Below are 16,195 nucleotides of genomic sequence, written 5' to 3'. Positions count from 1 at the left end.
CCGATGCACATGAAAATTTTAAGATACTTAAACTGTGCACTGATCACTTGTACATTTTTCACATTTCCATCTATTTGTTACAAAAGAATATATGATGATGAAACTGTTCTGCCGTCCTCTATTGAAACTTGGAAATTTTATAAACAATCACGCTCACAAGAACCTTATAACCCTACACTGAAAACCTTCCTCTATTAGGGTGGTTCTTTGATATATACAACATTCACAAATCTGCAGATGAGGCTTTCTGCACAATGGACGCCGCTGATGTGAGGATTCCCCTTCAAACTATGTTTAGATTCACCGAGGCTAATTTCACAATGGACACTGTAGGTGTCAAATACAATGACCCTCCGTCAAAATTCACTATGAATCCAACCAGCAAAAGAAGGTTGATCTGTGTGTAGGAACCCAAAAGCTTGAAAGCATGTGCCTCATTTTAGGTAAAAACTATTGTTAGTATTTTCCCCCAGAAGCTGCTAGGGCCATGAAGAACCTATTCAAGTTTCGTGTACTCAAGAAGCATGTGGGGGGACCGATATATCTTCACCAGTGTCCAGTAAAGGACCTCTTCAACTTCGAGCTCACCCTCCGCTCTTGCAGCATATATGTCCTCACATATGGCTATCAACCTACATTCAAAGAAAAACTCTTAATCCGTTTGTTTAGTTCACATGCGTCATTGTAGTAGACTGATAGTAGTAACAAGGGAGACGTTCGAGATGACGAGCTAATTTACTAAATCCTAAACAAGAGTTTTAGATATTTCAAGAAATTGACGGGAGAAGTGGAATTACCTGTCGCAAGAAGGAAGATTTTCATACGGTATTCTCATTCTCAGGTCAGAACATTGAAGTCTTATGAACCGACCAACTGCTAGGACAAATGTAATGTAGAGACTCCAGATGCTAAACTTGCTGAGAGTTTCACCAAGAATACCCTCTGCAAAAAGAATGACAGAGCAATTGACTATTGAGCGAAGTAGTAAAGTAAAATGAAAATATATCATCACAACCCAACTATTGACGCAAGAAAGTGTGTGCAGAAGAAGAAAACGCTCTAACATCAGAAGTAGCCAAAAGGTGCTTTACAAATTAAGAAGAAAACTTACGCGGTGTTTCCTCGGATACAATTATAGCCATGGCTCCTGTCAAACCTCCACAGGAACGTTTATCTCTTGCATCTGTATCATGGAAGGACCACCAGGGAACACTTCCATTGTTCAAAACAGCAGTACCATTGACATAACTGGATGGGTCCTGTGAAACAATGACACAGTTCATAATTATGAATGATCGTATACGAAAAAATACAAATGACCAACAGTACAGTTGACCATACCACTTGTTCAAGGACCCGCACATCGCCAGACCCCGTCAATCGAAAGAATCTTGGATAAACAAGCGACATGTTGAAACTGTTTGTTGTACCATTAAGCACTTTTTGAACTGCAGCTGGAGATGGGGGAAGCTTAGGGAGACTATCGTACTTCACAACCTCCTTCCCTTTCGGCCTCTCCCTAGTAAATACCCAAGAAAAGACAATGTTCATGTCCAAAACCAGGGATTGGGAGAACCTAGACTGAACTGTTGGTGGAAGAAGCCACATGGAGCTTGCATCTGATTGGCAGCAGATCAGTTGGATGTCTTTCACATTATATGAAGCAAGATAAGCTAGTGGGTCCAGATTAATAACAACAGATGCATCAAGGGTTTCCCATGGAAACTTTTCGCACAAAGTCGTCTGATATACGGTCAGCCTACCACCTGCTGTCTTAATATCAATCTGAACCGCTGCTTCTTTGATAGGATTTGCAATGTTTGTGGGGTTTCCACTGCTGTACATCTGAAATCATAAACTATTACTATAAATAGAAGACACCAAACAGAACTTGTTATACTAGCATACATACTTGATAGAGGAAGTTTACAGTAAATTTATTCTAAAAAAAAAAAAAAATCTTACCAACATAGGTGCCCAAATAACACAAATCAATACAAAGAAAAGACAGATTCCACCGCAAAACTTCGTCATTTTCGTTTGCTTCTGTCCTTGTTGATGATTAGCTCTATTTAACTTGGCATCGCATTTGACAAGATACAAGCTTGAATAAATATCTTCCAACTAGCAAGAAAGCCATACATCAGAATTTGAGAATGAACTTGCATGTACTGGAAAAACATTTAGTCCTAGAAAGACAAACAGACCCAAGGAGGGGTACAGTAATTCACTCAAGAGAGAAAGGAAAGAAAGAAACACAAAGAAGGTGAAACTGACTATTAACCTAGTCCTCTGAAGCAATCAAAAGCATATCAATGCAAAACGTGGGGCATGGCTTCTTTAGAAATGAGTTTTAAAAGGTAACTTACTGAAAAGCTGCAAAAACCGGAAACAACTTACCTTAAGCCAGTCATACATGGTTAGAGATGTGGTAGTGCAAGACCAATCAAGAACGCATCGCAACTCATAAAGGAATGGAACAACACGATACACGCGAAACCCTAAATAGTTTAGCCGTGAAACATCACTCGTCAAAAACTGCTGATATAGAGTACTTTGATGAGGAATTCCATATCGTATTTGGATGGCCTGCAGGACCAGGGAAGCTGCCTTCATAAGATAGATAGCACGAAGTGCTAGTCCTCCTGCTCGTCGGTGTAAAGGATCCATGTTCCAAGCATATACAGTAACCGAGTACGTAAAGAGGATAATACTACAGATATAGTATACAACTTTTCCTGTAGGGAATGAACACAGGTATATAATCCGATCAAGCACAATCAAGAAAAAGATTACCTGCACAAATGACAATAAAATACGGTTTCAGAGCTTGGCTAGAGATGCAATATACTATTATGTACTCTTACGACTTTTAGCTAATAATAATGAATGTTCTCTTATGTTCACTCAGAAGAGTGAAGAATTTTTGAAACCCAATAACTAGGTCATCTATAGCAGAGAAATTAAGTTTAACGCCATGCGCACTATGTAATAATGATCAATATATCAACTACCACGATGCAATTAAAAGCTCACCATCAAGATAAACACAAACTCCTTAGGGAATTGATCTTCAAGCTGATAAACGTCGAGAAATTCGCTGTTATTTTTTATCACGGACTGGTAAAACATCATAACCAGAAAGAACACAGCTAAATCTGTACCAAATACATAAGCGTAGAGATCAACTTCTCTTTTGCCTCCTCCAACCACTGAATTTATGGGATAAGGGAATCCCATCTCTTCAACAAGCCCCGACTGTTGTGCTTTTGCAATCTCCTTCGCTACATCAGCAGCTGGAGTCAGTGACATATACCGTTCCGTTGGCATGCACTGTTCCGAACTTGAAGCATATACTACCTCAAAGACAGCTAAGGCTAATTTTGGGCTCTCTTGACTCTTTTCGATACTCTGGATGCGAACTCGACTAGCAGAGTGACACATATTAGGATTGTCTTCCTTGCACCTCTCGCCATGAACGATTGAAAGTAACTTATTTATTCGAGATTCTATTCTCTCTGGTTGAATCCCATCCTCTGGCCACATATTAACATCCATTGTGAGCTGTACGAAGTACGGTGGAGATTCTGCTCCCTGGGTCAGTGATTTCCAGTACCTACAAATGCTTGTAGTAACCATCTTCAAGAAACTTGTTACCACTGAAATCATTCTCTGCGCCCTCTCCTTCAAACTGTAATTGACGAGTACCTCTTCTGCATGGAACATTCTTCTCTTGAAAATCGTATATTCGGTAAGAGAAACCAATTCACCATCTTTTGCAGTTATGGAGCTCTGCAAAAGAGTAAATAGATATACTAGAAAGAGAGGCAATGTGCTGATAACAAAAGAAGCTGTGATTGGAGCGGGAGGAAACCCTAAACCTGGCAGTAGGCTCCAGGTGATCCTCACCCCACAGTGTTGGATGATAATTTGATACAGGTATTGGAGCAGAATGTATATTTCTGTGTAGATCAGCATAATAACCCAGAACATGTAGCTTGGCCCAGTATGAACACAGAGTGCGTATAAGAACAGAGCTGCAAGGTACACCATTGAAAGTAAACTGAAGTTCCATAGGAACACAAGAATGAAGCAGCCGTAACATACAGCATCATTATTGGAGCGCATCTTGGCCCATACGTAACAGAATATCCTTCCAATTTGACGGCTTACAGCTTCCGACATGGTTCTGTCACCATCATCAGAATGCAGAGAAACAGCTCGGTCAAGATGAGCAAATCTTGTTTTTTGACTCTCGTCATCATCTGGAGAGGATTGCTCATTCATATCCGACTCTTCAGGGGATATGTTTAAGAAGGTCACAAGATTGGAAACTGCCTGATTTCCAAGAGTTTGTACCTGAGATACACCATCACCAATAAGCTGCACTGCAGATATTAATGGGTGTTCCTTGGATTGCCTACTTTCTTTCTCTTTCCTGGCCAAATCAGAAAATGAGTTTTTGGCAGGTTTCTCATTAAGTTCCACAATCTCAGGCATTTCAAGAATCTCGTGAATAGGAGAATCAACTGGAGATTGATTTATTTTAGGAGATCCGTGTAATTCTAATGGAAGTAGAGGATCTACTTCTGCATTAGTTTTTGAGTTCAAAATCCTGACAACACTATCACCCTCTTTATCTGACATATTGGTATACGTATCAACATTTGGAATAGGAGAATTTTTTCTTCTTCTGACACCTTCAACTTCAAGAGTAGGGCTTCCATGGTTTGTAGTTGTGTTCATGTTGTGAAGCTGAAGTTGTAGGTTTAGCATCTCTGATTTCATCTTCTCCACTTGCGAGTTACGCTGACGTTTTTGCTCTTCCGATTCACGAATATGCTGCAATTGTTCGGTCTTCCATGCAGCTTTCTTCTCTTGTTCCCGCACAATGGCACCAATTTGCTCTGCCTCAAGATATCTGCACACATGATCAAATTCTTTGGAGGCAAACATGTAAGATTGAAGTCCAACTAGCATAAATATGACAATCTCTACAAGTGCAGATCTCGAAGTAATCCGGAACCCATAGTCATATTTATAAAACCCAACCATTTCATATATGTAGTCCATCGTTCCACACTTCCCTTCATTGAAACCTCCTAAGAAAGGAGATTGATAGATGAGAGTGAGAATAATGAGGGAAAAGTTATAGATGCGCAAAAACTTGAATATGCTGTTCTTCTTTTTCAAAATTTCAAGCCTCAACCGGAAGAAAACCAGAGCGAAGCCGAGGTAACCAAGGTGCAAAATATCATACTCGAGTGTTCCAGTAATAAGAATCAACGCGAGAACAATATCCAGTAAATGACAGTAACAGTAAAGTCTCAGGTAGTCGATAAAAGTCCACATGCCCTTAGTTTCAAATGATAGATCCCTCCAAACTGATGCATTTTTTCGCTGAGACATCATTTGACAGTATGTGTGAGACCCAGATAAACTGACCAGATGATCGGCACGAAGTTTGAGGCAAGCTAGCATGAAAACCACATAATAGCTGACAAGCATTCGGTAATCATCAATAATAATTCCTACAAAATAAAACATGACAAATTGAGATTTGAGATTATAGCCAAAACATAATTTGAGATTATCGCCAAAAAATTATATTTTTGTTTAATAGGGGAAAATTAAATTAGGTATTGGTAAAACCAGTAATTAATTAGGGCAGAATCAAGTTCAACCTAGTCCTGTATCCCATAATTAAGCCACATATGCAAGAAAAGAACCATTGAGTTAGTTAATATAATTACCAAGCCAACAATTTCTGCAATAGTCGAAATACTGATTCGTCAGTCTCCAACACTCGTGGCAATTTATTTTTTCTTCACCAGGGAATTGTTGTATCCAAGGTGTCTGCTTCGTCCATATGACCAAGTACTCTACAGTTAGAACAGAAGCAAAACAGAATACAAATACAGACCAGAATTTTCGAATTACGCGGCGTTCAAGAAGTATACAAGCAGCAAGGGATGCAATATAAAGCATAGAGACCGCATTCAAAACCGCAAAGCTCGCAAGAAGTAAGGTGATCATGTTCACTTCAAGGCCAAAAAGATTGAACATATTCTCCATCCAAAACTTCAAATAAACTTTCATGGTTGTAATCTGCATTTCAAATCTCTCACTTCTCAAAGCAAAAATTCGTTTTTTGTTCCACTTGTGGCTTTCATTAAAACTACCCCACATGAATCTAAATCGCCTGTTCTTCCTAGTGTCTGATGAGGCTCCAGCTTCAGAGGTTAAAGAACTTAATCCCTGAGAAGAAGTACTAGAGCCTATATTTGGTAAAGAGTTCTTCCTTGTGATGCTCTTTCCTTTTTCGGATGGTAAAATAGAAATATTTTGTGGTTTATTTTCATCATCGGAAACAAATACTCTACCTATAGGATCCTCTGTTGAGATAAACAGCTGACAAGGCTCTTCCCATTTTCCCCTATTTATAAGGGCAATCGGCGTCTTCTCCAGCCAGCGGAATACATTATACTGAAGAGAACATGCAACAATGACCAGAACTTTTCCCCTCAATCCATATTCTCGGCCCCAAAAACCAGGACTGAATGACTGGAACCCTAGGAAAATGGATAGGTATGCGTACTTTTGACCAGGAAACATCTCAGCCTGTTTACCCCACATCTGATAAAGATACTCGGTTATCACCAGAAGTCCTGTATATAACAGAAATAGCTTGGATGGTACTCGAGAAGCTTTGGGTAAAAGCGAACAAATTAGAAGGCCAAGTAGATACAAGAAACCAAAGAAACTGATTGGGGACAAAGAGGCATAGAATATGGCAGCATATAAAATCTTATCACAGTGCCAAATTAGGAGTCGCCTTGCAAACCCTAATACTCCACTTTCCAGTGGACCATGATCTTCGGCTAGGTACCTACTTTGCCTCCTTTCATAGCTATAAAGTTGCATCACAATGACAACAGCTAAAGATTCCCAAACATTTTTCATCAATGATGCTTTTGGATTAAAACCCAAATCTTGATAAAGATCTATCCACTCAGACAACCATGTCTGAAATCTAGGGAAAATGCTCAAGATATAGACGAATACTAATACCACTATTGCATATAGTTTCAAGGGATACCACAGCCGTCGTTTTGTCTTCTCTACGAGTTGCCTCCCGATGATCCAGAAGAGAAGAAAGAAAAAGTAACCAAATGATATAAAATTAGGTGTTACCAGGTAGACTGTGATGAGAATCGTCAGGAAAGCTATATAGGTTCCCAAGGAGCGGTACATTGACAGAAACTTTTGTCCAATTGCTGTAAGATATGTCGCTATCCTCCTCTCTGAAAGATGATTTCAAAACATAACTAGAAGTTAGCAAACCATAGTGATTAGGAATAGTTCAAATGATATGAGTCTGACAATATTCGATTTGAATTGTGCTGGTAAATATGATATGAGTATGTCCATATTTTCAGCTTCTTATGAAAACATAATCATTCAGAGCAAGATACATTTGACCATGGATGCAATCGTACCATCTGAAGAGTTGACTTGGCTCTGTCTGGCTGCTGCGGAGGCATACACAGACAATAAAACTGATCTATTCAAACCAGCTTTCAAGATACTAAAACCAACTGGTGGACATGGGGTGTAATGCACGATTGACGAGAACGAGAAGAGCAAGTCAGACCCATGATTGTGAACTGCACAGAAGAATAAAAGGATGGCTATCTGGAAGTAATCCCAATATGTAACAACATCTAGGAGTCCTGCATCAAGCAATGATTTGTAAGCATAACAATCATCAAGTTACAGTAAAATACAAAGTAATTATAGTCCTCAAATATGTGTCTCACGTAGAGGATAGAAAGGTGGATCATTGAAGCAACTCATCCCTTTCAAAAAAACAGGTGATGATTATATGAACCGTTTGAATTTCCTGACATACCTAACTGTGTCAAGATTTCCTTTGCCAGTGACCCCTTTCGCTCCAAAGCATTGGAGATGATATTAAGCCGGAGAATGTATAACAGTGCAAAATGGATCTCGCACAGAAGAATCAAGGATTTGCGTATTTTTCTGCTTACAGTGTGCCTCAACAGAAACATCAAAAAGAAAACCACTGAAAAATGAAGCAGAAAATTGCAAATATCAGTAAAATCTTGCTACATTAGTTTGGTAATTGGATTTTGTAAATTCAAAAGAGAAAAAACATTATAGAAGCCTAAAGTCATGATGTTGTCTGCCCAGGAAATCTTGTAACTACGAGATAACATTACAAAATAGATGAGATCCATTAAAACGTACTATATACAGCATGTATGAACCCCGGTTTCAGAGCAAGAAGAAGAATCAAAGCCAGAGATATAGCACGAGAGCATTTGCGAAGACCCCAAGCTACTGTGGCTACAATCAACACTTTTGTCTCCTCCTTCTCTGCAACAATAACATAATGTCAATATAACAAGCCAACAATAACAAAAAAAAGAAGGGACGAGCAGAACCAGAATAAGCACAAGTTATTGTGATTAAAGTAGAAATTGCAGTAAACTGAGACATCATTTTTCTTGTTCAATAAAAAATCCATCACCTTCCACGGTATCATCAAGCGTAGGTGTCCTTTCCTCGTCGGACAAATAAAGGAAAACTGAATTGTTCACCAAGTTACCCATGGAAACAAGAAATCCTAGACAAAATTGGGCAAGAAGAAAAAATCCTGGAATAGGATAATGCCAAAAACCAACAGTTTCCCAAATTTCCATGTCCTGCAATATGTTCACAAGGAACACGTAAATAAATCACTAGATAATTATTCAGAAATCATGAATAGCATAAAGATATACCTTTCCAAGCTTGTTAAGGTATGTGAATGCCACATTAAAGACATAGGTACTAGCAGCCCAGAGAAGAATGAAGACGAGAAGCAAACCGTTCAACCGGTGCAAGTGGAACAAGGACGGAAAGGCATATAGTATATAACCAATATACGCAAGTAACCCAAATGCACATATACTTGTGAAATTGAAACTCCAAAATGAAAGAGCAACCAACAACACCTGTCAAATTCACCACTTAATGTTAACGTGAGGCAAAGTTAGTCAAAATTGTTCCTCAAAATGCTAGAAAAAATGAACAAATAAGATCCGCCATTGAAGTACATTAGAATATCATCTAAGAAGTTCATGTTTTTCTTCTAAAACCACCAGTATTATATGTGCAATAACTCAAAACAAGACATAGTTTCTGGTATTAGAATGCCTACCGGGAAACCATATGTGAAAAAGTTGATACTAAATGTACGGAATACCGCTCCTGACAATAACACATTGGTGTGTCTCACACCAGTTCTGCAAATCACGTACAATCCATTAGTAGCTTGCAGGCAAACACCATGAAACCTTAGTAAAACGTAATCGTGTTTAAAAAAATTCAGAGAATTTAAAGATGACCAGCATTACAATGAAAGTAAAACCAATTTTAAGGAAAATGCAGGTTTCAGTAACTGCAATTAGAGTAGTAAACGCCAAATAAAAAAAGAATAGTAGTGATGGTTGCAGCTAAAACGATATGCAACTCCTCCAACAGATATTTATGCTCTATTTTTAATGTTACTGCTATTAAAAGAAAAATTGAAATGAAATGGTAATAATTTATAGCAAGAAACATAATGGACAGAATTACCTTGATTCACGAATAAAAAATGTGTGTCTTGAAGGAAGAAGTGGCTCAGAGAAGCTACTTTGTCGCATGGACATAATAAAATTCATTTCCTCCAGGTCAGATTTAACACCTGATAACTACCAGAGAAGAGAGATGAAAAGGATGAGCGCATAAATGGTCAATACAATTAGGTATTAAGAGGTACAAAAACCTCTTGCCGAAGGAAAGATGAAAAGCACAAACTCATGAAAAATCAGAATGCAAAAATCCTATAAAACCAAAAGGCTAGATCTTTACCTAAGTTAGAGAAGAAGGTGTAAGTAAACCACATACCATGAAGTAGAAAAATACAAGAGAAAGAGCAGAAGTGATTTGAGGCCAGTCAGTGTTTGCGGATACTTTGTAAAGTCCAACCAAATGAGCTACAAATTCGAGCATCTTTGGCCACTCAAAAGGGAGCTGGTATACATAAAGCAGAACAATGTTGAACCCTGCATACACAAGAAGAGGCCTCCACCACCTTGTAACCCATGGATGTAAGGTAAGCTATTTGTAGTAAACAACACAACTGCTTCAACCGAGGCTTCACATTATAGACACTAATGAAAAAGCTTATACATATACTCACCAAAATAAGCCCAAAAAATTGCTGGTTAAAGACCAATCCACTAGCCCAACACAGCTACAGATAAAGAATGGTAAAGAAATCCAAGAGGGATGACTAATTCCCACAACCAGCTGAACAGCAGGTAATACTAAGCAGCAAGCAACCCTGATATGTGAACCTTCAAGGTTAAAAACAATAAATGATCAGATTGTATAATCACAAAACTTCTAGACGAACTAAAATGATAATTAATACTTAAATCTTACATTACCTAAATTATCAATAGATGAGGAAAACCGCTGCCAGGAAGAAGTGCGCACTGGTAGGTCAAATCTACTTAGATATGCATCAACCAAAGCAGCAACAGCTACTAGTAGCTGTACGACCAAGAAACAATATATAGGCGGAGTTCTCCAAGCTTGAACACTGCAAAAGAGTTCCATTTTAACAGGAGGGAAAGTATTCATCCACAAAGAAACCATGGACCGTAAATGTATTCATTGATAATCTTTTTACGAAGAGGATTAAGTGCACCACATTTTTACCTCACAAATCCAATGAGCTGTGCCCACCAAGAGTTGGCAGCATTCCATTTCTCCCCCAAGATAAGGCAAACAATATGAAATATTGCATGAGATAGGAGAGTGAGCAAGGAGAAGATAATAATGCACCATGAAAACAAAGTGTGTCTTCGAAAACGGAACCCTGTAGATACCAACAATGAGATAGTACAATCAAAAATCTTGATGGCCCTCAGTTAGTCAAAGCACGCGATGCGAACCTACTTAATGGATATGTATTAAACATTAAGCTTATGGTTATACAATTTGCTTCAAATTACATGATAGCTTTTCACATGAAATAAATAGTGCTCGGGGATCAAATAATCTTATCCTCATTGAAAATGAATTCCTTTGCAAACTATAAGGGAATGAGTTGAGCGCGTTACCTATTTTCTTATACGCAAACTGAATGACAAGAAATGTCAACAAATCAACCAGCGAGATCAAACTCCAATTCAGTAAAGAAGCTGTACGAAACAAAAAGGTAGATAATGATTAACAAAAAATAAATTAAATGTGAAATGCAACTTCAAGAAGTTTCAACACAGTTACTCCAGATGATAGAGTAACTTTGTTGACTGCAGACACAGTTCCCTTTCTAAGTGTATACATTTGCAAAAAATGTGTGACAGGGAACTTGGCAATTACCAACACGTATAGTTTACCTTTACGGTGCAATTAGATGGTAAACTACAACTCTCTAAGAAGAATATGCAAAAAAGGAACCTAGAGTAAACTAGTATGCACAAGCTCGCAAAGGAAGTAGACAATACTATTCCCTATATTTGTTATTAAGGAAATTAATTAATCAACTATTCATGATTTGCGTAGAATTAATATACATACAACAAAATGAGTAAGAAAAAGAATATTACCTGACAAAAGCAAAAGAGGCAAAACAAACCCGCCAAGACAATTATCCATGGCAGGCACTTTCTCCTCTTTGACTCTCTATCTCTATCTCAATATAAATACTTGCTTACCCTTAATCTTATCAAGAATAACATAACTGAGATCAACCTGAATTAGAGAAACTCCTTTCTGAGACCTATTATTTTCCATCACGATGTCACAACTAACATGTATCTTTCGATGAATCTGAGAAATAGTTTTTGTAAATTAATGTTAAAAACAAAAACCCTTTTCTTAAAACCACCAAATCCTTCCTCCTGAATACCCGATTTGAACTAAAATTAAAAATTACAAAAAGAAAAAGACTATTACAGAACGGGAGATTTCTGAGTCAGTGTCCAAGGACTTGTACTGGATTAAGAAAACAAATGAATTGAATGTCGATGAAATCAGGAATTTGAATTTTGGTTTGGAGTTGTCTGATTTCGTTTCATGTAAAGTGGTTTTTCTTTCCTCTTGATTTCGTTATTTGTTTCTTCTATATTATTATTTTTAGGTTCAGGAAGGATGTTTTGGGAATTTGGAATATTTTAAGGGGGAATCGAGCGCGAGGGTCAGGTCAACAACTAATACTCATCTCCTTGGACTGACAAGTAGTGATGAAAGACAGTCGGCCCCCAATTTATTGGGATTGGCCCATGCTTAATAACGGACTCGATCACCATAACCAAGTCATCGACATAGCTGTTTACCAACTTTGAGTAAGTAAATATATTATGGAGTGGGTCCAAGAGCATAGCTCAGTGATATCCCATCATCTCCAGTAAAGAGGAAGTTAGGAGTTCGATCCCCATCGTAGTAGAGGTTTGTTTTTAATTTAATTTAGTTGGGTTTGGCGGGGTTGGGTCTAGCAATGGGACTAGTCCAACTGGCCGGAATTGGGTAGGGCCCTGGATTCGGCTTTAGCCTATCAAAAAAAAATTACAGAGTCAAATTATTGGTGTCGCTGAGTAAAGCTTCTCTGATGGTTAGTGTACAACGTGGGATTTCTTTTTTTTTGTATGGAGAAAGAACTTTTTTCTCCCTCGGTAAAAATAACCATACTGAATAATACACACACCATGTACATCCAATTACAACTAAAGGAAAACAAAATATTGCGCTCAGAAAGAAAAGAATTTACAAAAATAAAATTGTTCTCATGAAAATCATCTTCAACTCATCTCATCAATTGAGATGTTTGGGCAAAAGAAAAAATCGAAAACATCTTAGTTATTATACTTTTACTAACTACAATAAAAATTAAAGTTTCAGCAACATACACTACATCTATCTTGTGTTAGCTTAATTATTAAGCTAGGGATATTTTAGAACGCGCAATTAGGGGATATGAAAACTAATTGGGGGATATGAATTACTTCCCCCAACCAAAGGTGTCTGTTAAGAGGTGTTTTTGGGGCCGAAAATACTAAAACACCCTTAGATTAATTTAAAAACATTATGAAAAGACTGTTATACCCTTTCAACTAAAACATAAAATCAAAAATCAAATCAAATATCCCCCATTTCTACACTATCAGTTCCGGCATTCTCGGTTAGGTTAGTTTTTGATTTTTTTTCCTTCATCTTCTTCATCGTTCACACCATCGTTCTTCATCGTCGATTAATCGTTAATTCAAAAATTTCTTCGTCGATTAAAACTAACCCATAAGAATACCTCCATGAAAGAAATCTGATGCCCAATCTAAATCAAAATCGATTGCTCAACAGAAAATAGAGAAAAGGCTTTCTTTGATTGCTCAAGAGCAAGAACACGAAGTCAAGAGTTATCGGACGATCAACTACCCAGAATTATGGCTTCTGTAAGAAGGTAAGTCATTTAAAACTGTTTAATTAATGTTTCAATCGATTTGTATCTATGGGTTTAGGTCAAAATCGCGAAACTCTAACTGAAACAGTTGAGTTTCAGTAGTTCCGGCACTCAATTTTGTATGAATACCACACCAGAAATCAATACCGGCATTCAATCTAGGATGAAGACCACACCGGTAGTCAGTGCCGGCATCTAATTTAGGTTGAAGACCGCACCTTAACTTAGTTTCAACATTGTGTTTAGGATGAACACCACTTCTGAACCTAGTACCGGCATTGATTTGAACTTTTACGAGTACGCCGGCAGTAAGCTTCTAATAAACAGAAAACCTTAGGATTTTGTTATTTGTACCGGCGTACATTTTAGGTTAAATTCCATGCTGGTACTTGAGTTTTGGTATCCAGAAACTTTAGAACTAATATCGGCATCCTAGACAAATTTTTTTTCAATGCCGGTACTGTGTTCCGGCATTTCTTTTTATTTTACGTAGCTGCCGGTACTGGTGTTTTCTTATCCAGGAATTTCCTATAGTGTACCGGCATCCTAAAAATTTATTTGTCAATGCCGGTAGTTACTCCCGGCATGTAATCGTTTGAATTTACAATGCCGGTATTAGCTCCCGGCATGTTCGATATTTTTTTCAGGATGCCGGTAGTGATGATTCTATACCGTAATGTGGTGTATCTATGCCGGTATTAGAAATGAAAGTTAGTTGTCTTATATTTATTTCGTGTTTCTTTTGAAATAGATCTAAAGCAAAGGAAGCTAAAGCAAAGGAGGCTAACAAAGGAAAAGCTAAAGATGTTATCACTAAGAAAAGAAGGAAGGATGGTCTTGATACTCCTCAGTCTCTGCCTCCTCGAGGGAAAATAAAAAGCGTTTGGGTGCTGATACAAGAGGGGCAATTTGGAAAGTGGTCGTGATCCTAGTAAAATCGTAATCCGTGAATCTACCGGAGTTGTTGAGGAGGAAGATGAGCAAGATGGGCAAGATGAATAGGAAAGTGAGGAGGAAGATAATGAGATTGATCCAACTCAATTAGCAAACCAAAGCCAAGGAGTAGTGTAAGAAGGTGGTCCAAGTCAACAACCCACACAAGGCAAGGGGAAAGGCAAAGGAAAAGTAAAATTTAAAGGTGCGCACCTTCCTCATGTTGATGACATGATACCCGGCCTTGATCGTGGTAAAATTTTGGGCGCAACTTCTTATGATCCGGGGTATCTATTTGGCTACAAGGACTCCTGGGCTCGTACTATATATCAAACCTATGTAAGAATTTCTATCTCGTGCATATGTATTTTTTTGTATTTATACAAAATTCGTTAATCGTATTATCTTCTAATTTTAGGATCATACGAAGGTTGTGCGTGTTTTCCGAAACCAATTCGCGGCTCATTGGGATTTGTCTAAGGAGCATGAAGAGGTTCAAGCAATAGTTAAGGATTCTGGTCTATATCCTTTGGTTGAAAATCCAGATATTGTGACAGTCAATTACTTCGTCGAAAGGTATCATGATGAATCAGATACCATGCACTTCCCGTTTGGGGAGATGACCTTGATCCCTGATGATGCTCAGAACATTCTAGGCTTGAGTGTTACCGGCAAATCAATTGCAGAAGGAGATAATCATTCTTTTGAACTAGAATGGACGAAGTTGCACGAGCTTACTAAAAAAGTTGCTTGGTTGGGACTACAAAACTTATGTAGAAAGCTTCTATGTATCTAAGATTAGTAGGACAAAGACCATCAAGCTGACCCTGCTTAAGGAGAAGTTTCAAAACTCAAAGAAAAGAAGTTTGAAGTATGGATGGGACCCCGCACAGATTCGTTATACAGCTGTTGCGTACCTGTTATTCATCTTGGGCACTAGGGTATTCCCTAACACTAGTGGCAACAGGGTTAGTGCAAACTACCTTCAATACTTGGATCCGTTGGAAGATGTCTTTATCTATTCTTGGGGCACCGTGGTAATGGCACATTTGATGACGGAGATGAGAAGGTCCTCTAAGGCGGTTACAAACCAATTTTTCGGGAATTTCACTCTACTCTGGGTAATTTTGTTTTAAAACTTATGTTCTTATTTATATTGTTATGTACCCTTTTCATGAACTTAGAAACAAAATTTACTGATTTTTATATGTATCATTTCACATTTGTATAGGTGTGGGCTTATAAACATTTCCCAACATTGTTCAAGGACAATCCCTTCTTGAAGTTTAATCCTGTTGATGACCCCGAGGAGCCTAAAGCCAAGAGATACGAGTTCAACAGCCATCCGAATCCCGGTAACGATCATCGACTGATAAAAATAAGATTAGCTCTGGACGCGATGACTACCAAAGATATTGTGTTCGACCCTTACAAGGAGGCTAGAGAAAACTGCCAATATTTGAGGTTTTATAACGTTGCATTTTACAATGGGCCTTTGTTCCACCCAAAGGGATACGTTATGGATGATCCTCGAAGTGTGATGCGGTAACTTGGATACAAGCAATTACCCTCCTTCATGACAACCTCTACTGAAAGGCATCAGCTTGACCTTTCTGTGTCCATGACAAGTTCCACAAGGTTGAGGGTAGAGTATGATCCAATTCCAGAACCAACACATTAGAGGGATAGAAAACCGCGTCGTTTGGTAGATACTAGTAATTGGGAGCTTGCGATCAACGGTGATGA

At 38.2% G+C, this 16,195-nt stretch overlaps 1 protein-coding gene across 3 annotated transcripts; it reads right to left on the bottom strand.

Annotated features, from left to right (window-relative positions):
• Window positions 1-4: 4 nt before the first annotated feature.
• On the bottom strand, window positions 5-12,189 carry LOC113336754 (piezo-type mechanosensitive ion channel homolog). 3 transcript variants are annotated; one of them, XM_026582424.1, is made up of 21 exons: window positions 11,670-12,189; window positions 11,181-11,261; window positions 10,777-10,936; window positions 10,503-10,657; window positions 10,253-10,409; window positions 9,958-10,144; window positions 9,646-9,761; window positions 9,227-9,311; window positions 8,808-9,020; window positions 8,555-8,729; window positions 8,272-8,400; window positions 7,913-8,086; window positions 7,500-7,733; window positions 5,754-7,304; window positions 3,037-5,531; window positions 2,401-2,796; window positions 1,966-2,124; window positions 1,342-1,845; window positions 1,112-1,259; window positions 798-942; window positions 5-632 (listed from the first exon to the last, which is right to left on the bottom strand). In XM_026582424.1, exons 1-21 carry the CDS (start codon window positions 11,716-11,718, stop codon window positions 497-499), a joined length of 7,449 nt encoding a protein of 2,482 aa, XP_026438209.1. In that variant the 5' UTR covers window positions 11,719-12,189; the 3' UTR covers window positions 5-496. The 3 variants fall into 3 exon arrangements, with proteins under 3 accessions (XP_026438209.1, XP_026438210.1, XP_026438211.1); XM_026582425.1 differs by lacking the exons at window positions 10,503-10,657; window positions 10,777-10,936; window positions 11,181-11,261; window positions 11,670-12,189 and having other exon boundaries at window positions 9,958-10,115; window positions 10,253-10,371; XM_026582426.1 differs by lacking the exons at window positions 10,253-10,409; window positions 10,503-10,657; window positions 10,777-10,936; window positions 11,181-11,261; window positions 11,670-12,189 and having other exon boundaries at window positions 9,646-9,754; window positions 9,958-10,088.
• Window positions 12,190-16,195: the final 4,006 nt, after the last annotated feature.

The sequence above is a fragment of the Papaver somniferum genome, unplaced genomic scaffold (genome assembly GCF_003573695.1).
Source record: "Papaver somniferum cultivar HN1 unplaced genomic scaffold, ASM357369v1 unplaced-scaffold_154, whole genome shotgun sequence".
In the NCBI taxonomy this organism is placed as follows: Eukaryota; Viridiplantae; Streptophyta; class Magnoliopsida; order Ranunculales; family Papaveraceae; genus Papaver; species Papaver somniferum.
The sequence above is the reverse complement of the archived record's forward strand: the minus strand, read 5'-3'. Positions and strand labels throughout refer to the sequence as shown.